The 20,109-nt window shown below is 52.6% G+C and overlaps 1 protein-coding gene across 2 annotated transcripts in view; it reads right to left on the minus strand.

Moving 5' to 3' along the window:
- Positions 1-20,109, minus strand: part of HUNK (hormonally up-regulated Neu-associated kinase) — a 108,321-nt gene that overhangs the window by 16,630 nt on the left and 71,582 nt on the right. For both annotated transcript variants that reach the window (XM_051859488.3, XM_051859489.3), the window contains exons 5-7: positions 17,999-18,126; positions 10,192-10,327; positions 5,406-5,568 (exon numbers count right to left, since the gene is read on the minus strand). In XM_051859488.3, coding sequence (XP_051715448.3) covers positions 5,406-5,568; positions 10,192-10,327; positions 17,999-18,126 — 427 coding nt within the window. The remainder of the gene's footprint in view (positions 1-5,405; positions 5,569-10,191; positions 10,328-17,998; positions 18,127-20,109) is intronic.

The raw sequence follows: 20,109 nt of genomic DNA on the forward strand, positions 1-20,109 counted from the left end.
GATGAAATGAAATGACTGATTCATTAAATTTCTCAACAGCCAATAGTTAAGGGATACCCGTACAGGCTCTCAAAGTATTTGCATCTATTTCCCAGTTTTTAAAAAGAGGGAACCAAGGGAGAAGGGGTGAAATGACAAGGAACAAATGCATCATCACTCATGCTCTGGTTCATTAGGTTGGAGTTCAACATTACCCACGGGTTGTTAGTAATTACTTGGGAAGATTCATAACTGGGACAGCACATACAGGGCGACTAAATTAACCGGTGTGTGAACCACTGAGCAGACCAGCTGTGGCTGCCTGCAGAGATACACACTCTGCGGTTGAAAACAGTCATCAGCTGGGGTACGGTCTCAGACCAGGTCCGCCCTGCGACTGAAGAGCTGAACGCAAGACACACGCAGCCCCGTAAAAACCGTCTCCAGTTAGCGCTGCGTCCCTGAGTGTCCAGCGAACGTTCTCAACAAAGCCGTGTGCAGCTTCGCCACCCTTGAAACCTGGCGTTAGGCAAAGCGGAGGAGCAGAAATAGAGCAGATGGCAAGACACCCAGACAAGCCACGACACAGCCGGGGGCTTCAGACAGAAGGTCTCTCTGGCTGGAGAGGAGCTGCGCCATCGCGTAAAAACATCCTGAACGAGCAGAATGTGTACTGTAAACATGGAAGCAGCCGTGGGAAACTGCTTTAAAAACTAGGATCCCTCCAGCTTCCTTGGTCAGCACCCAAAGCACTGGTTTGCCAGGAGACGAATGTCTGATTTCTAACTTAGGACAGTAGCAATGTCTCTCATTAAATGCATGACATCATGAACCTGATGCTTCACCAAAACACATTTCATTTGAAACAGGAATTCGGGGTGTTAACCCTCTTGTCTTTCTCTTGCTTGAGAACAATGTAAACGCTCATTAACTTTCTAGCAGCACTGTCTCCAAATGGCCTGGCCTTGAGCCCCTGTAAAGTTGTGAACAGGCACCTAAATAGTACGTATGTTTATGTACAAATTTAAAAGGGTGAGAAACAAACTCAGGATGTATGATCATTTTATAAAGGAGGAATGAGAGGGGCCGGTGCTGTGGCGTAGTGGTTAAAGCCACCACCTGCAGTGCCGGCATCCCATATGGGCACTGGTTCGAGTCCCAGCTGCTCCACTTCCAATCCAGCTCCCCACTCATGTGCTTAGGAAAGCAACAGAAGATGGCCCAACTCCTTGGGCCCCTGGAGACATGGAAGAAGCTCTTGGCTTCGGATCAGCCCTGCTCCAGCCATTGCGGCCATTTGGGGAGTGAACCAGCAGATGAAAGACCTCTCTCTGTCTCTCTGCCTCTCTGTAACTCTACCTTTCAAATAAATAAATAAATCTTTAAAAAAATAAAAAGGAGAGAGAAATGAGAAACAGCTTTAAGTCCAACATATTGTCTTTTAAGCTGCTCATGGTTAGCAAAGAGAATTTTGCTGAGTGGTGGAAGACTTTCTCACCCTCTCCTTGGCACCTAATAAAACAACACAAATCATGACGCCGGGGTCTGGATGTGGCTGGAGTGCTTCTCCAAAGGGTCTGGTGCTGGAAGCTGGGTCCCCCACGTGGAATCTCCAAAGGAGGGCTCTAAGAGAAGGCAATTAGGCCACAAGGCTCCAGCCTCACGACGGGATGAACGCTGGTCGCCAGGAGCAAGTCAGTTCTCACGAGAGTGAGCTGTGCGGCCACCCTACACGTGAGCCCTTCTGCACACGCCCAGTTTCCCTTCGGCTTCTCTGCACGTGGTAATGCAGCCGTAGGGACTCCGTCCTGAGATCCAACAGACGGGGCCACCCAGTGTTGGACTTCCAGTCTCTATGACTGAGCTAAACAAACCTCTCTTCCTGATGCAGTGACCCACACTCAGTGCTTTGTCATAGCAACAGAAAACAGACCGACGCATACACGTACCCCCAGTGCGGTCTTCCTGGGTTTGACAGTAGCTTTCCAAAGACTGACACGGTGACAGGGACAGCACCTCTGAAACCCAGCCTCCCAGCTACATGTCTGCCCCATCACAGCTTACACAAAGCACATTTTCCCAGGACACTGTTCTTATTTTCAAAATCTTTTCCGGCTGAGAACATTTCTCACGTGCAGCTTTCCTTTGGTGGCTCACCAAGAAAAACAGAATTCTGGGGATAATTTCTTGCTGAAGCAAAATCGAGCACACAGCCAACGCTGAGTCAGCTTGGAAACATCTGTACTTCCGCCCGACAGTTTAACAAACCTCCTATCAAGCTTTTTCAAATACTCATCAATGTTTTCTATACATCTCCCAAACCTATTTGCTAACAGGAGACACACCCTGACCATCTTGTCTTCTGGGTGTTATTTTGGGCATTTCTGCCACGGAAGGGAGAACATCATTACCCCACCTGCAGGTGGATTTTCACCTCTTACCCTAATGTGGAAATCTCAGAAGAGTCCCCCACCCCAAAGAAATTTGTTTATTTATTAGAAAGAATTAAAGAGGAAGAGGGGCAGAAAATAGAGATTGTCTGTTTGTTCATTCTCTAAATGGCTGCAATGGCAGGGGGTGGGCCAGGCCGAGGTCAGGAGCCAGGAGCTTCTTCTGGGTCTCGCACTTGGGTACAGGGGCCCAAGGACTGGGGCCATCCTGCACTGCTTTCCCAGGCACATTAGCAGGGAGATGGATCAGAAGTGGAGCAGCCGGGACATGAACTGGTACCCATAGGGGATGCCAGCGTCTCAGGTGGTGGCTTAACCCAGTATGCCACAATGCCATACTCCAGAAAAGGTTTCTAAACCTGTTATTTGGTGAAATTTCGTGACACGTTGTGTTGTCACGTGACTTTGAATAGCCCTGAAAAAACTCCAGACGTCTGTCCTCAAGTTGCAGATTCTAAATGTCTTCCTAGCAGCGACAATTACACACGATCAATCTCAAGGTGCATCAAGGTCATGGCCAAGGTCACGTAAGTGGATACATAATCGGGTTTCAGATGGGCTTCCTGCCAATTCTGTATTTCGCTGGCTGACTTCCTGTTCTATCTGATCAGCACCCCCATTCAGAGCGGAAGCAGGAGTAGCTGCATGTAGAATAACGCACGGCTCTATACGCAGTTGCTATGGTTTGCAAGCACCCCCAAAAGGTCTTGTGTTGGAAACTTCATTCTTAATTTGCCAGTGCCTAGTGGCAAAGTCTAACGAGAGGTCATTAGGTCATGAGGACTCTACCCTCAATGAACAGATTAGCATCATTCCAGAAGGAGTTAGTTCTCGTGGGAGTGGAAGTTCACAAGGCAGGCATACGGCCTGGCAGTTAAGGTGCCACTCGGGAGGGCTACATCCCTTACCAGAGTGCCTGGGTCTGAGTCTCTGCTTTACTCCCATTTCCAGCTTCCTGCTAATGTCCATTCTGGGAGGCAGCAGGTGACGCCTCACATGCTTGGGTCCGTGCCACCCCCACTGGAGACCCGGACTGAGCTCCAGGCTCCTGGCTTCAGCATGATCCAGTCCTAGCTACTGCAGGCACCTGGCGAATGAGATCCCTGTCTGTGTCTCTGTCTCACTGTGCTTCAAATAAATAAGAATTTTTTTAAAAACTTTTCTTAAATGATCCATTTGGCTTCCTGAGCTCTCTCCTGCCTTCTGTCGTGTTCCGACGCAGCCAGGAGGCCCTCACCAGAAGCTGAACAGGTGCCAGCACCAAGCTCCTGAACTTCCAGAACTGTGAGTCAAACAAACCCCTTTTCTATATAGAGTATCCCTTCTGTGCGATTTGGTTACAGCAACAGAAAAGAGACACCAGGTTTCTTTGCAGGATTTATTTTAAGCCGTTGTCCATTTGGAGAGAGATGATTAAGTCAAAACTAGATATGGAAGCGTGCTGATCCCCTTACCCAGGTCCACAGGGATGAGGATGGGGACGGGGTTATCAGGGTTTCACTATCCACCCCATGTGGTGGGGCTCCCCCACTGTGTCTCACACAGGACACAGGACAGGAACTTCCCCACGCAGTCGGAGGGAAGGTGCCGTGATCCAGCTAGTGAGGGGTAACCTGTTATTATAATCTGGGGGCGTAAATTCAAGCAGTGGCTTTCTCATGCACCATATGCTTTTGTTTCGCTTTTTAATTTATTAAAAGGCAAAGAGAGGGGCCGGCGCTGTGGCATAATGGGTAAAGCCGCCACCTGCAGTGCCAGCATCCCATATGGGCTCTAGTTTGAGTCCTGGCTGCTCCACTTCCGATCCAGCTCTCTGCTATGGCCTGGGAAAGCAGTAGAAGATGGTCCAGGTCCTTGGGCCCCTGCAGTCATGTGGGAGACCTGGAAGAAGCTCCTGACTCCTGGCTTCGGATCTGCACAGCTCCGCCCACTGCAGCAATGTGGGGAATGAGCCAGAGGATGGAAGATCAATCTCTCTCTTTCTCTCTCTCTGCCTCTCTGTAACTCTGCCCTCAAATAAATAAATAAATCTTAAAAAAAAAAAAAAAAGGCAGAGAGACAGAGTTTCTATCCATTGGTTCACTCCCCAAATACCTACAACATTTGGGGTTGGGCCAGGGCAGATCCAGGAGCCTAGAATTCATACAGGTCCCCCACACGAACAGCAGGTTCCCAAGCGGTACCCAAGAGAAAAAAAATCTCTTGCTGCCTCCCAGGATGCACATCTGCTAGAAACTGGAATCAGGAGTAGCAGTAGGAGTCAAACCGTGGCATCCTGACAAGGGCCGTGTCTTAGCCACTGTGCCGAACACCCACCTCGTGTGCCATCCTGTAGAGATGAATATGAAATCCCCAATGCCCCACAGAGCTAAGAGGTGGCAGCACACTGAAAAGACAATGGGGTCACGGTGTAGTAGGTTAGGCCTCTGCCTGCAGTGCCAGCATCCCATATGGGCACCGGTTCAAGTCCTGGCTGCTCCACTTCCAGTCCAGCTCTCTGCTCATGCCCTGGGAAAGCAGTGGAGGATGGCCCAAGTGCTAGGGCCCCTGCACCCGCATGGGAGACCTGGAAGAAGCTCCTGGCTCCGGCCAGGCCCAGCACCAATGATTGTGGCCACCTGGGGAATGAACCAGTGATAAGGAAGACCTCTCTGTCCCTTCTTTGTCTAACTCTTTCAAATAAATAAAGAAATCTTAAAAATAAATAAATAAAAATACAACAGAGAAGCGGAAGGAAAAAGAGGCTTGAAGCCCCCACCCCACCCCCCCATCCTCCCACGCTAGCTGGGGCTTCGCTCCGTGGGAGAATATTTCAAAAAAACACCAAAGACAAAAAGCACCACCCGAGCAGCGGGTTCGGCTGCTACTCTATCCGCATTCTGGAAACTCAGGCTCCCGTTAGGAAAGCAGCAGCTGGGCTCAAGTGTCGCCCAGGGGCGGTCTGAGGGCAGAGGCTCCCTCCAGGGGCCGGCTTACCCCCGACAGGTAGCGCTCCAGCTTCTTGTTGAGGAGGAAGTAGACGGCGAGGATGTGGCAGGCGCGGTTGGAGAGCACCGTGTTGACCACGTCGCTGTTCTTGTAGCCCAGCTTCTCCGTCATGTGCAGCACCACGCTGGGGCTCAGGTCTTCCAGAGAAATCCTGCCAGGTGGGGAGACACCGCGTCACCTCTCCAGCTTCAGAGAGGCTCGGAGGCACGGCGGCAGAGACCCCGCGGCATGGCCCGCTCCCCGCCCCCTGCACGATTACAGAGGCGTGGTGGGAACTGTGTGACTGGCCTTCACCTGTCCCTGCTGTACCGATGAACTCCCTAGTATCCCCTAGCGCTCAGATCATACTCCAGCTCCCCAAGGTCCCCCGATTTCTTTACAATTAGACATTATTTCCTTAAAACGTGTGCATTGCCGTGGGCGGAGCCCACACTTAACCTGCCCTCTTGGGTGGGAAAGGAAGCTTCTTGGGACAAAACATCAGAGAAATACCATTCAGGAGCCAGCGCTGTGGCGTGGTGGGCTAAGCCGCCGCCTGCAGTGCCGGCATCCCATATGGGCAGCGGTTCGAGTCCCAGCTGCTCCTTCTGCAATCCAGCTCTCTGCTATGGCTTGGGACAGCAGTGTAAGATGGCCCACGTCCTTGGGCCCCTACACCTGCATGGGGGAACCCAAACAAGTTCCTGGCTCCTGGCTTCAAATCGGCCCAGATCCAGTCGTTGCAGCCATTTGGGGAATAAACCAGCGGATGGAAGGACTTTTTCTCTTTCCCTCTCTCTGTCTGTAACTCTGACCCTCAAATAAAATCTTTAAAAAGTGGCAGTCCCAGAGTTAAAACCTGGGCAGCCTGGCGCTGGGTCTGGGTGCACACCTCCCCTCTCACCGCCTCTTAGAGCCACGCCGAGCGGTGACAGGGAACTGGCCGTCAGCCGAGGTTGCTGAGGGAGAGAGCACAGTGGCCTTGGGGGGCGGTGTCATCAGAACCCTCCAAGTGCCTCAGGAGAGACCCCGAGGGGGCCCTTTGCAGAGAGGCTGAGGACCACAACGCCCAGAGAAGCCCTGGCTGTGACGCCATCGCTACAAAGACGAGGAGACGCACTTGCCCCGTCACAGGGCCAGTGGCTAGGGGTGCCAGGAACAAAGCTAACCACCAACCACTGTCCGCCATCCGTGGGCGTTGGCTCTCCCTCCCATAGACTGGACTACGTGCTGTCCAAAAACATAAACAACAGACCCAGCCAGCAAACAATGAAACCAGCCTTCCTCTCTCTCGTTTGCTACCAAATTACAAACTCTAGATAATGAGTGGGAAGGGGATTGAAACGAGTGTAAACAATGTTAATAGCATGTTTATTTAAAAAAGAGAAATGGGGGCCGGCGCTGCGGTGTAGCGGGTAAAAGCCATTGCCTGCAGCCCCGGCATCCCATGTCTGGGTCGGTTTGAGCCCCGGCTGCTTCACTTCCGATTCAGCCCCCTGCCCATTTGCCTGGGAAAGCAGAAGGCGGCCCAAGTGCTTGGGCCCCTGCGTCCACTTGGCAGACTCAGATGAAGCTCCTGGCTCCTGCCTTTGGCCTGGCCCCGCCCTGACCACTGTGCCCATCTGGGGAGTGAACCAGTGGATGGAAGGTCTTTTTCTCTCTAACTCTGCCTCTCAAAAAAAAAATTTTTTTTTCGAGAAAACACTTAACACAGAAGGTGCAGGCTGTTGGAAAATACCTAGTAATTCTGGTGTGGGTACGGCCCTGCCCCTGGTCCAATCAGACCACACCCATGATCTAACCCCTGGCCAATCAGGTCACGCCTATAACCCAGCCCTTGACCACTCAGGTCACGCCCATGATCCAACCCCAGAGCAGCCTACAATGATACACAATGGCCACACCCTCTGCCAAGAGCAGGTGCCCCAGAGGGTGTGAGTCGCTGGGCAGGGCTAGGGCTGGGAGGTGAGCAACAGAAACACCACTTCTGCCTGATGTTATCTGATACAGGGGTGCCCTCCCAAAGCACAGGTGGTCAGCTGACTCCTGACCGACAGTTATGTGTGTCTGAAACTCTACCCTACAACGCTGGCCATACTTGGTGCTTTGCACCATCATTGTGAATCTGTGTCATCTCTGCGTGTCTGGAATAACACAGAGGATGGTAAAATGTTCCAGGACACTGCATATAATGGGAACTAAGTAAAATCACATTAAATCCATTTTCAACCCCTCTGGTCTAATTCTGTTCTGTGTTACCCATGCACCTGTGCTGATTGGAGAGGTGGGAGCTGCCTGGGACCCCTGTGGGGAGACAGGAAGAGGCACTGGAGTCAGGAGTTAGGCTCTGCAGAGACATCCGCACCTAGACTGGGGTGCAGAGCCAGGCACCCAGCGAACCCCTGCCGACTGACCAGCACGGGCATTTACTGCAAAACATGGGCCTCGAAAGCTATTTGCCACTCAGCCTGTTGGGGATCGACTCAGAGGCCCAGCTGATGCCCCAGGAGGGTAGTGTAAAGCCATGGCTTTTACTTCTACTTTTTCTTTTCCCAAAAGGAAAACATCAGCGACACCCAAAAGCACTTAAATCTGGCGCTCGCTTTGTTGCGAAACTCTAAGACGAAAAAAAAGATTCCCTTCTCTGGTTGCACATTCTTTTTCATTTTATCAAAACAGGAAAATGGTCAAAAATCTATTTCTCGCCATAAAAATAAGTATTTTCTCAAAATAAGGATTGTGACCCACACGGGCCTCCCACAGCAGTTTAGAAATCTGGCTTCATGATCTACAACTGACCACGGATTTGCCTCTCGTGTAATGGGAATGCACTGGGTCTTCCACAGAGAGAAGACCCAGAACTGATGCTTCCTTTAAGATAGAAGAGCGTCACCATTTTCACAGCCCCCGCAGCTGCGTAAGCAGCCCACACCCTTCTGACCAAATCCAAATGCAGAAATGGCCAATCCGGCAAAACCAGCACAGGAATCTGAATTTAGGTTTTAATCTCCAAAGCGTGGCTACAACAGTGTGCGGATGCTACAGAACGAGCTGTTACGTCACGACTGTCTGTGGGTGAAGACACAGCCGGTTAGCTGGAGACATCCCCCCGGGGCCTCTTCCTTTAGCAGAGCACCTGTGTGCTGTGTTCCTGGGCAGGTGCCCTGGGCAGGAGGCACGGCCCCCAGCTCTGCTTTCTGTCTCAGCCGGTGTGTGTTTCAGAAAACTGAGTTGCTGGTGGAAAAGCTCTTCTATTTCCAGGTTCCTTGGGTAACCTAAGTCCCCCCAGGTTTGCTCCCATTACCCCCATGAGCCAGAAGCTAGAATTCTAGAAGGCAACGGAGAGAAGCCAACACCTCCAGGGCCACGGGTGTGGATACAGAGCCCGCAGCCCCTTGGGTTCTGCGAGAACCCCTACCCTGGACGGCTCTCACTGCTCCCCCCAGAACTCAGCCCTGTGGGTAAGCCTCGGGGAATGTTTCTGCACCTTCTCAGGCATCCTGAAAATACGGCCCCGGAGGACACCTCCTCCCCCGCCCTCTCTCGTCTGTGCGTCCCTTGATCGGGGCTTTTCTCATCCCCACTCTGGGCCTGGTCGGTTGTGCAGGGCCCCCTCAGTCTGAAGGAAGAGGAAAAGGGGTTCCAAGCCCAGAGGTTCTGCAGCCAGGTGTTCGCCATACGAGTTCTAGAGGCCCCATGGTTGGGCAGCACAGGAGGCCGCGCACCAGGTGAGGACCACGGAGGGACAGGGCGTGCTTTCCGTAGGCCCACTGCCACGGGGAGAAGCTGGGCCACAGCGCCCCTGGCCCGGGGGTCCTGTCTGGAAGAGACGTCCTTATGGAAGCCAGCAGAGACCCTCACGGCGCGGCCCAGGGAGGTGCAGCCTGAAGCCCACAGCACCCGTCTCCCTTCCCTGGGCCCCAACACGTCAAGGCAGGGGACCCAGAGCAGCAGAAGGAGTGGTCTGGCAGCGTCACGGGACTCTGTATGACGTCATCGGCAGCTGAGATCATGGTTGTACCACACACACAGCACACACACACATACATACACACGCGTAAATACAGCCACACATTTACAGATACACGCATATTCGTAAACATACCTATGTAAACACAGGTAGACTAGACACACGTACTCACGTGTACACACACACTTATACATACACTAAATGCAGGCACACCCAGACACACATACTCACACACACACAATGTACTCATATGTAAATGTAGTCACAACCAGAAAAACTCACACACACTCACATACGCTTCATAGAAAAACATACACTTATGCACATATACTCATAAACTCAAACACACAATTACATACAGATATACTCATCAACACAAACACATAATACTTATATATATACAGACACATGTACATGTATGTAAACACAGGCAGATCCACACACAGAGACATACATAGGCACATACACACTGACAGACATCCCACACACACCTGTGTAAATGGTCCCTTTCCCATGAACTAAACAGAGGTGCCCCTCTGAGCAAGGCGTGGCCAGGGGCATGTGGCCTGGACTTTGGCCTCCACTCCTCTCTGCCAGGTGTCCCCCACACGGCCACACGGGATGGCCCCACCCATCCTTGCCCTCCTGCGCCGTGATGGGCCTGTGGGCTGTGATGGGCCCACGTGTGGACGTTGGGGTGCAGCGTGGGGGAAGGGCAGCCGGGAGATGGTGCGGCTTGTCCTGGAGTGGTGCCCAGCTTCCTGTCTAGAACCACGCATGCTCACAGGGTGCGTGCCACCTGGCCCGAGAGGGCGTCCCACTCACCTGTTGGGGTAGGTGACATTGCAGGGCACTTTGCCTGTGTAATTCTCATTGAGCCAGCGATTCGCCAGTGCTTGCTGGATATTGGGCCTCTTCACAGGGTCTGGTTCCAGGAGAGAGCGCAGGAAGTTGATGGCTCCTGGAAGACAGGGAGCCAAGAACACATCCAGTGAGTGGGCCGCACGCGGAGGCGCCCCTTCTGATCTGCTCTCTGCCGATGGAGCCCGGGGTGAGCTCCACCTGCCTTTAAAAACCCATAACCCTCTGGTCACCACAGAGGGGATTCCAGTCTAAGCAATGCAACTGCCAAGGTGATAAAGCAAGACCTAGTTCAGGCTGGCCCAAGCCCTGCAGTTCCCCATACAACCCGCAGGGTTTTCCTCACTGCTCGCGGGTGAGCCACAGAGATGCTCTGGTCACGGGCTTGGAGGGATGACAGAAAGGCAGCATCGGATGCTTGTTCGCTACGAAGGCTGCTGGGCCCACAGGGAAGCTCAGAGGGGGACAGGCGACTAAAGCGCACCCTCTGACCAGCTCTCATCGTGGGACCCTCATAGCCTCAGGGGGCCAGGGGCGTCCTGCTTTCAGGTCCTACTTCTCCAGTCACTCTCCACAGCCACCCACTTCCTCCCCACGCCCTGGCAACTGAAGGTGCACCCAGGTGCCCACCTGGTCAAGCCCAGCGGGCCCATGCGACCCCTGTGAGTGACATGCCCTTGCTGGGGTTAAACAAACTCTGATGGTGACTCGCATTTTACAATCCTAGATTGTGCACAAGGCGCTGCTTGGGCAGAGTGTGTGTGCGCCAAGAACGTCTGTCTTTATTTTGCAGTTTGCTGAGGTCACATCAGGCTGGAGTTGGTGCGTAAGGAAAGGATACGAGGCACTGTTGGCAAAACCATCACATCCTTGCGACCTCTTTCCTTCTATTTTGGACACAAGCCGTTTTTGAAAATGCCTTGGGTCTCCTTTCATGGAGCAAGCTTTTACAGTGCACCTGCTGTCAGCTCAAGCCACCAGAGACAGAAGACAGTTCATCTCCAAGCAGGGCATTGGCATCCTTTCTGATTGCAACAATAGAGACAACTGCACGTCGCGTTCAAATATGTTTACAATGTGCAGGAAGGTCACAGGCTGCCAGGCTGCTCAGGCTGAGCCCACAGAGCACGCCCTCACGCACACACAGACGCCAGGGAGTCCTTCGAAATGAAGAGATCCTGTCTGCTTGGGGCCTGGCACCGTGTGCTTTCTTATTCTATGATTTCTTATTTTATGGCATTTTTTTTTTTTGACAGGCAGAGAAGACAGTGAGAGAGGGAGACAGAGAGAAAGGTCTTCCTTCCGTTGGTTCACCCCACAATGGCCGCTGCGGCTGGCGCACCGCGTTGATCCAATGGAAGAAGCCAGGTGCTTCTCCTGGTCTCCCATGCGGGTGCAGGGCCCAAGCACTTGGGCCATCCTCCACTGCACTCCCGGGCCACAGCAGAGAGCTGGACTGGAAGAAGAGCAAGCGGGACAGAATCTGGTGCCCCGACCGGGACTAGAACCTGGTGTGCCGGTGCCTCAGACGGAGGATTAGCCTAGTGAGCCGCAGTGCCGGCATTTTATGGCATATTAATGGAACGTATCTTCCATATAAAAAATCTTATGTAGCTTTGTGCATGACATCCACTTTACAACATACTAAGTAATACAGCTGGCGTCGTGGCTCAATAGGCTAATCCTCCGCCTTGTGGCGCCGGCACACCGGGTTCTAGTACCAGTCGGGGCGCCGGATTCTGTCCCAGTTGCCCCTCTTCCAGGCCAGCTCTCTGCTGTGGCCAGGGAGTGCAGTGGAGGATGGCCCAAGTGCTTGGGCCCTGCACCCCATGGGAGACCAGGAGAAGCACCTGGCTCCTGCCTTTGGAACAACGCGGTGCACCGGCCACAGCACGCCAGCCACGGCGGCCATTGGAGGGTGAACCAACGGCAAAGGAAGACCTTTCTCTCTGTCTCTCTCTTACTGTCCACTCTGCCTGTCAAAAAAAAAAAAGACATACTAAGTAATACATCCTGAAAAGAGCATCTTATTTTGCATGGTCCCCAAATGTTTCTATCCCTCGATTTTCTAAGATAATCTGGCAGCGCGAGCAAACACATAAAAAGTCTCACTTTCTTGTAGGCTTCAAGGTGTCATTGTGATCCTGTTCTTTAAAGACTGATGGGCCTTATGTCAGCCCATTCTCTGCAGGGTAGAAGCAAGGCCATCAAAAAAGAGGCCAGTTTTGTGACCAGAATCAACTCAAGAGAAACTATCTTTGCTAGGTGTTGCCACCAGGGAACTCACCCAGGGTGGGTTCCATGCAGCTCATGAGGCCAACAGCAGGTCACTTCCCATTAAGGATGTAGAGGACACGGTCAGGTGCTTGGTGCAGCAGATAAGACTTGGGGCACTAACATCCCAAATCTGAGTATCTGGGTTCAAGTCCTAGGTTCGCTCTCAATTCCAGCTTCCTGCTAATGCACACCCTGGGAGGCAGCAGGTGAGCTCAAGTACTTGGGTCTCTGCCACCCACGTGGGGTCCTGGATTGAGTTCTGAGCCCCCAGCTGTGACCTGGCCCAGCCCTGGCCATCTGAGGAATAAACCAGCAGGTGTAAGATCTCTGCCCTATCTCTCTCCCTCTGCCTTTCAAACAAAGATAAAAATCGTTTTAACAATTTAAAAAAGACAAAGAATGGAGTGGATAAAAATACATGTGTAGATGGCGTCACAGTCATGAGGTTCACCGAGTACTGTAAGTTCTAAAGCTGGGTCTCCAAATAAAACTTTCCTAAAATGCTCTCCAACGCTCTCAACACCCAGCAGCTCTCCAGAAAAAGAGGCTCCTCTTGCTGGAATCTGTCTTCCTTCCCTCAACACCTGTGCTTTGCAAGAGTCCTCGGATCTTAACTGGGGGCATTTATCGGCCAAAGGGGAAAAACCAGGAGCACTTAAGGAACCAAACCAGGACGGCCGCTGGGTTAACAGTGCTTCCCGAGACACCTCCGTCACCCACCCGCAGAGCACCTGCACGGCCCCCCAGGGGACACCCGGGCCTAACACAGGGCGATTAACCAGAGGAGCCAGAGACAACCAAATGCACACTCACAGCTGCTCTGTTTTCATAACCAGGCGCTCTGTATCCTCACAAACTGCTGACGCACAAGCCATTTTAGCTCATCTCTCTCCTGGAGAACCGCTCGTCGTCGGACGTCACAAACATGCATCACTAGAGCCAAAGGGACTTTAAGGACATCCTCAAGAGCTCTGAGAAGTGTGTGGAAGGCTCCAGAACACCCCTAATCCCTGAGGCCAAAAGGGGAGGCCCGTTGGGTGTGAACCCAGGGCGCCCTGCCCGTGGGACTCGGGCCTGCAGTGCAAAGCCCTGTCCATCTCAACCTCTGACTGTGTGGCTGGGTCCCAAGGCACCGGGCCATTGCACTTCTAATCATCTTTCCTCACCGGAAGCTGCTTCCCGGGCTAGAGGCTGATGGGGGAGCTTTCCCAGAAATCCGCACCAGCGCTGGCTCAGCCCTCACGAGGCCCTCACTTCTCCTTCTGCGTCACCAGGGGGGGAATTCAGGGCGCCCGACCCTACTTATCTGAATGCAGTGGCTGCTGTCTGCCTAGCACCAGCCATGCCACCGCCTGGGTGCAGAAGGGGTCGCTGTCTGCGGCATTCCACGGCCACCAAGGCACGCTCCCCTCTGTGATATGCGAGGGGAAGCTGTCTAGAAGAAAGACTGGAAGCCCCCGGCCCCCAAGCCCACACTGTCGAGGGACATCAGAGCAAAGTGGGCTGATTCTTTGGAAGTCTGCTCCGTAGACTCACCAGGGTAATAAAGCCGCATTTTTTTAAAATTCAAATCTAGTTAAAAACAAGTTCTTTAGACTTCATCGAAAAAGAATATTAAGACAGAACAGATGTGATTATTACAAACAGGAGTGACAGGATCATGTGAATAAAGACGTGTGTTAATGAAACACATTAAAACTGGTCTATTTTCAGTTATACTGACGTCACTCAGAACTCAAAGGCGTACATACAACTGATAATAGCCTCCAGTCTTTGAAGGGGAGGTCACCTTTTACGCTCAATAAAGCAAGCAGAGGATCAGGAGTGCCGGGGACGTGGGTGAATCAGGGTTGCAGCCAGGCCGGCTCTGAGACACAGGTTCCTCCCAGGGGAGGTTGGTAAGGAGTGGCCACCTTGCAGGCTGTGTGACATGGCCATCTAACGACAGCGACTCCTGTTTCTGGAGCACTAGCATTTCTAGATGTACATGGATGGTGTGATGGGGGACTGTAACAGGAGCCAGGTGGGGTTGGACAGGGGTGGAGGTACGGGGTGCAGAGGGTTTGAAAACCAAGGCATTGTCAGAGGGGCAGCAGCTGAGCCCCAAAGCGGAAGTCACTCAGTCTGTAAACAAACAAACAAAAAAGATGCCCTTAGGCCACCTTGGCAGCTGGTGCACAGAGCTGGCCTCCCTCGCTGGGTCAGTTCCCAGCCCTGAGCTTTATCACCCAGGTCGGCAGCCCAGACCCACCCCCGCCCCCCATCCCCAGAGACCCTCCCCTGCACCAGTATCACCCGTGAGGCCTGGCACAAAGGGTTAAAGCTGTGGTTGAGGAGAGAGATTTATATCGCTCCTTCCTGATGAAAAAGGTGAAGCGGGAACTAGATTCCTTGCCTGGGAAATCAGGTCTCGAAATGCAATTCACGCTTGGCAAGTCCCGACGGCACCTGTGTTGCAGGAATGCAAATATCCACCCTGACAAGTACGTGCAGAGCCAAAGGCCGAAGGAGCAGGCGTCTGCTCGGAGCCACTGGCCCCGGGACGCCGGCACCACCTAGAGCACGTCTAGTATTTCTCCCTTGGCGTTGCCTTTGGAATCTTTCTAGCATCTTTAAGGGTGCAATTTTACTTCTTTAAGGGTAAATTTAATTTTCACGATCAAAAGTCACTGAGTACAGCCTGCAAAGGACGGGTTATAGGGGGTACTTCAAAGAGTTCAGAGCGGTGGGTGCAGTGAGTTAAGTCCCTACTTGGGATACCCACATTCCATATCTGAGCGCCTGACTCGAGTCCCGGCTTCTCCACAGCTCCAATCCGGCTCCCTGCTAATGCACCTGGATGATGGTCCAAATATTTGGGTTCCTGCCACCTACATGGGAGACCCAGATGGGGTTCCTGGCTCCTGACTTCAGCCCTAGCTGTTGTAGACATTTGGGGAGTGAACTAACAGATGGATAATTCTCTCTCTTTCATTCACTCTGCCTCTCAAATAAATAAATCTTTTTTTGTTAAGTTCATAGAAAATGGAATAAGCGACAAGTTTATATTTGGTAGCAAAAAAATTGAAGCCCATGCATAGTCTTTTCATAATATGCATTTCCCATGACCTCTGCGAAGACTCCTCACGGGCGTGGATTTGCACACACCAAAGCCAGCTTGTCTTCTAATCCATTTTCTAGGAACTTTTTGAAGTGCCGCCACAGCATTCTTGAAATGCCACAATTACAGAGTTGTGGAACACAGGAGCTGCTGGCAGGGGTGAGGGTGGGAGGGAGGGAGGCAGCTGTGGCTCCAGGGCCAGCACCAGGGAAGCTCGTGATGGAGCTGGACCCCAGCTTGACCGTGGGGACATCACAGAGATCTAAGTGGAATCAAAGTGCACAGAACTAAATCAACACCAACACACATGGGCACACATAAGCCTTGCAACATCTGAATAAGGCCGACAGACCTCATCCATGTTGATCTTCTAATGGTGATATTTCACTAGCTAAACAAGAAACAACTGTTGTGGAGGAACTGGGTGGAGTTCTCTGTATTACTTTTTTTTTTTTTTTTAAAGATTTATTTATTTGCTTGAGAGGCAGAGTTGCAAAGAGAGAGAGGCAGAGACAGGGGTCTTCCATCCACTGGTTCACTTCCTAAATGGCTGCAACGGCCAGAGCTAGGAGCTTCTTCCAGGTCTCCCACGTGAGAGCAGGGCCCAAGCACTTGGGCCATCTTCTGCTGCTTTCCCAGGCCGTCAGCAGGGAGCTGGACTGGAAGTGGAGCAGCTGGGACTTGAACCAGCGACCCTATGGGATGCCGGCGCTACAGGCGGAAGCTTAACCTACTATGCCACAGCGCCAGCCCCATCTGTATTACTTATTACAACTGTGTATGAATCTACAATTATAACACAATAAAAACATTATTTTAAATCTTGTTTAAAAAACGACTTTATCTCTTTATCCTGATTTATTTTCTCTAGAGCACTCACACCACTGAACATCAAGACACTCATTTATCTCCTCATTGCTTGCCCATTGATAGGTAGACTTGACAAGGATCAAGACAGTCTGGTGTGTGCTTTGTCTTCCGGGCACCCAGAACATCCTCACACATTACGGGTGCATGACACGCAGTCGTAGAGAAAGTGAATGCAAATGAGGCGCGCAGGGAGCGAACGGACGCATGCACAGGTCTCCAGGCGCTGTGCAACCCTAGGACCGCGACGAAAGCTCCATGGCCCCAGCCTAGCAATCCATTGAGCATTTCCTAGCTGCGCGAGCTACGGCCCTCGGAGCAGAAATCCTGCGCCTGTCTGCCCGAGGACAGACGGCACGCTCTGCCTGACAGAGGCGCGAGGGTGCGCTGAATCCAGCGTTTCCAACACAAGCGTGCATTTCTGGGATCTCACTTGGCAAACGCAACAATCCCGGATCTGTGCACGGATGCCTCAGAAACTGGAGAGTAAAGTGTGTGACAGTCGTAAAAGAAAACGTTCTATTCCAGGCCAGTATCGGAAACTGAAGTTCAGGAATTTTTCCCCCACAAGCTTTATCTTGGTGAGGCGGAGTTTATTCTAAAGAGCCCATTGAACGACCGGCTAAACCAAGCTGAGGCCAGGAGCCTGAAGTGGGTTGCAAACCAAACCAAAGATCAAATTGTACTAATTGACTGGCTGTAAAACCAAACCTGCGATCAAACTGGGAAGTGCCAGAGGACTTCTCCAAACACAGCTGACGCTTCAGTCTAAGGAAGCCGCGGAACCGCTGTCCTATTTAGAACCTTTTGAACTGCTCAAAAACTCAAGCGACAAAACCAATCACAGGCCTGACTTGAAAGCAACCAGCATTTCTTTCCAGCGAGGGGACTCCAAAAGGCACAGCCCCTTTCCGAGTCAACGCTACAGTAGGGCGAGTCTCCAAACAGCCACGCCTACCAGGATCTTTCAGGTGGAGAACAGGAGGAGGCTGGGGTTCGAGATGACAATGCAACAGGGATGGATGCAGGGTGGAGTGGGGGCGGGGGGAGGGATGAAGGCAGCGGCTGCTGTGAGAGGCGGGACCCAACCACCTCTTGAGACCTGGTTTCAAAGCCAGAAAGACACTTGAAGTCCTGGGAGAGGCAGGACTCCATGGCCACAGAGCCAGCGCAGTAGCTACTACCCCCATCCACAGCAGCGGTCAGCCAGAGTCCAAAGACGTTAAATAGAGAATTCCAGAAATAAGTAATTCATAGGTATAAGTAACTTACCAGGTACACAGTTCTGCTTCATTAGGTTGTTGCTACAGATCTCTCCTTATTTATGCTTTATCAGAGTAACGTATGTTTAGGAGAGAGCACAGTACAGGTGTGTACAGGGCCCCTCACGCTGTGGGGTTGCAGGCATCAGTGGACGACCTTGGGCTGTGTGTCCTACCGTGCATGCGAGGGGACTGCTGTACCCCTGCACCAGGCAGGACAGACGCCCTGAGACCCCGGGTGCAGAGAGAGCAGCAGGTGCGTTACCTGTGGAGAGCTGGGTGGGGAGGGGGTTCATCTCCTTGTCCACCATCTTCTGGTACAAAGCTCTCAGGCTGAAAGGCTCCACGGTGAAGGGCAGGGTCCCAGTCAACATGGCGTACATGTTCACACCTCTGAAAGGAGAGACCAACGCGTGAGACCAGGGCTCCACGGTGGGGAGGACGGGCGAGGAGCACGGGGACTGAGCAGCATGGCTGCACTGTCACCTTCATGCTGACCTCAGCAGGCCCTCACCCTCTTCCCAGAACCCTCAGCGGGGGTAAGAACATCAACTGTGGAGACCCAGACAATGAACTATGGGGAAAGGAGAAACCGAGGAGCGAGCGCCCTGAGCAACCGCCTGGTAAACCGGGGCCCCCCCTTCGCACTCAATGCTACACAAGCTGAGCACCCCCAATCCGCAGACCACAGATCTAGAACTTTTGGAGCACCAGTCTGACATTATCAGTGCAAAATTCCACCCCAGCCCACAAGACGGGCTTTAATCAAAACACAGGCACACTAAGAATATTGAAGAAGAAATTCAGACCAAAGGACAGGAAGAAGGGCCGGGCGACGTGAGTAACAGGAGTCTCGCCATCATGGGGTTTTCCACGCCCAGTACACGAGCTGGGTTCTGGGAGAGGCTAGGCCGACAGACACAGGGCCTGCCCTACAAGGGGCACCAGTCCCAGCCTGGCGAGGTGCCCGCTGACCCCTCAGCCCCGTGAAGCGAAGCTCTCTGGCGCTTTGCCCATAACCAGAGAGATTGCTTGCGGTGGTCTCTTAGCCTCAGTTTTCATGCTATTGTTGACTGTGCGACTCTGCCGCGGGCCCTGGCCCCACCTCTCCGCTGGTGGGCTTCACCGCTGCTGCCCAGAGCCAACGTAGAGAACAGCAGCATCTTCCTGCAGGGTTTTGACTTTGCTGATGTGCAAACTGAACACCATTTTGAAGAGAGTTCCCGATCGGGATGCAACGCCCACCTACCCAGAGGTTGCAAATGTTGAAAAGCACTGGGGGTTTGTGTTTTAAACACAGGCAGCAGGATTCCCAGTCAAAACAAATCCAATGAGAAGCAACTCAGACCCCGAGGCCTGATCCCACGAATGTCAGCGTTCCAGACCCCGACAGGTGCCGGAGCTCATTCTCACATTTCAGGCCCATGCTGAGACCTGGTCCTGGCTCAGAGCCTACAGAGGATGGAGGCAGGGAGACGGACACGTAGACGTCTATTCCACAAACAGTCGCTGGATGCTGCTCTGTCTCGGGCAAGGCTACAGACGCTGGTGATGGGGGAACCAGCGGCGGCTGCCATTTTGGATTCAGTATAGGGAGAAACAGGCACACCTAAAATAAACACAATCCCTACCAGTGGGGAGGAGGGGGCAGAGGTGGGGCTGGGCTGCTTTTGATCACAGGAGAGGTTTAATTAAGAGACAAGGAACCTGCAATGGAGACCAGTGTGTGTGTGTGTGTGTGTGTGTGTGTGTGTGTGAACTGCTCTACCTTCGGCTGGCTGTATGTAGGGATGGAGGGAGAAAATGCATAAACCAAGAAATGAAGACAGGAATGAACAAGGCAAATACAGAGCCGTTTAGAGCACTTGCAGAACACAGTCCTCAGGGAACAGATGCACGGGAGGTGACTGACAGTCTGACGGCCAGACTCGGGGAGTGGGCATCTCACATAAGTCAATGAGAGGGGCCCAGAAGCAGGAGCGGGAGACGGTGACAGTAAAGCCAGTACACCTGCTACGAAAGGTCAGGAAGGAAGCCATGGCCAGCAATGGAAGAAGAGCAAGCAGGCATTTAGACATCTATTTGGAGGGGACATGCCAAGTGGCAGATCTGGAGAGCTGGACCAGTGGCAGGCAGAGTAACGGGATTGAGGGAGCTGGGCGAGACTGCGGGGGGTGGGAGGGAGGAAAAATGGGGGTGGTGATGCCTCTGAGAACCTACTGTGCTGGGATGCACTTCAGATGGGTTTCAGCTCCAATTCAACATCCTTGCTTTGGGTGACTGTTGGAGACTGGTAAGAGGGGAAGCTCAGAACCCCCCAGCCCCCTACATCGTAGACGTTCTGCACACAAATAGGCCCTGGACACATGGCTTTAA

This window comes from Oryctolagus cuniculus, chromosome 4, assembly GCF_051225735.1.
Source record: "Oryctolagus cuniculus isolate XC-2025 breed Fujian yellow rabbit chromosome 4, ASM5122573v1, whole genome shotgun sequence".
In the NCBI taxonomy this organism is placed as follows: domain Eukaryota; kingdom Metazoa; phylum Chordata; class Mammalia; order Lagomorpha; family Leporidae; genus Oryctolagus; species Oryctolagus cuniculus.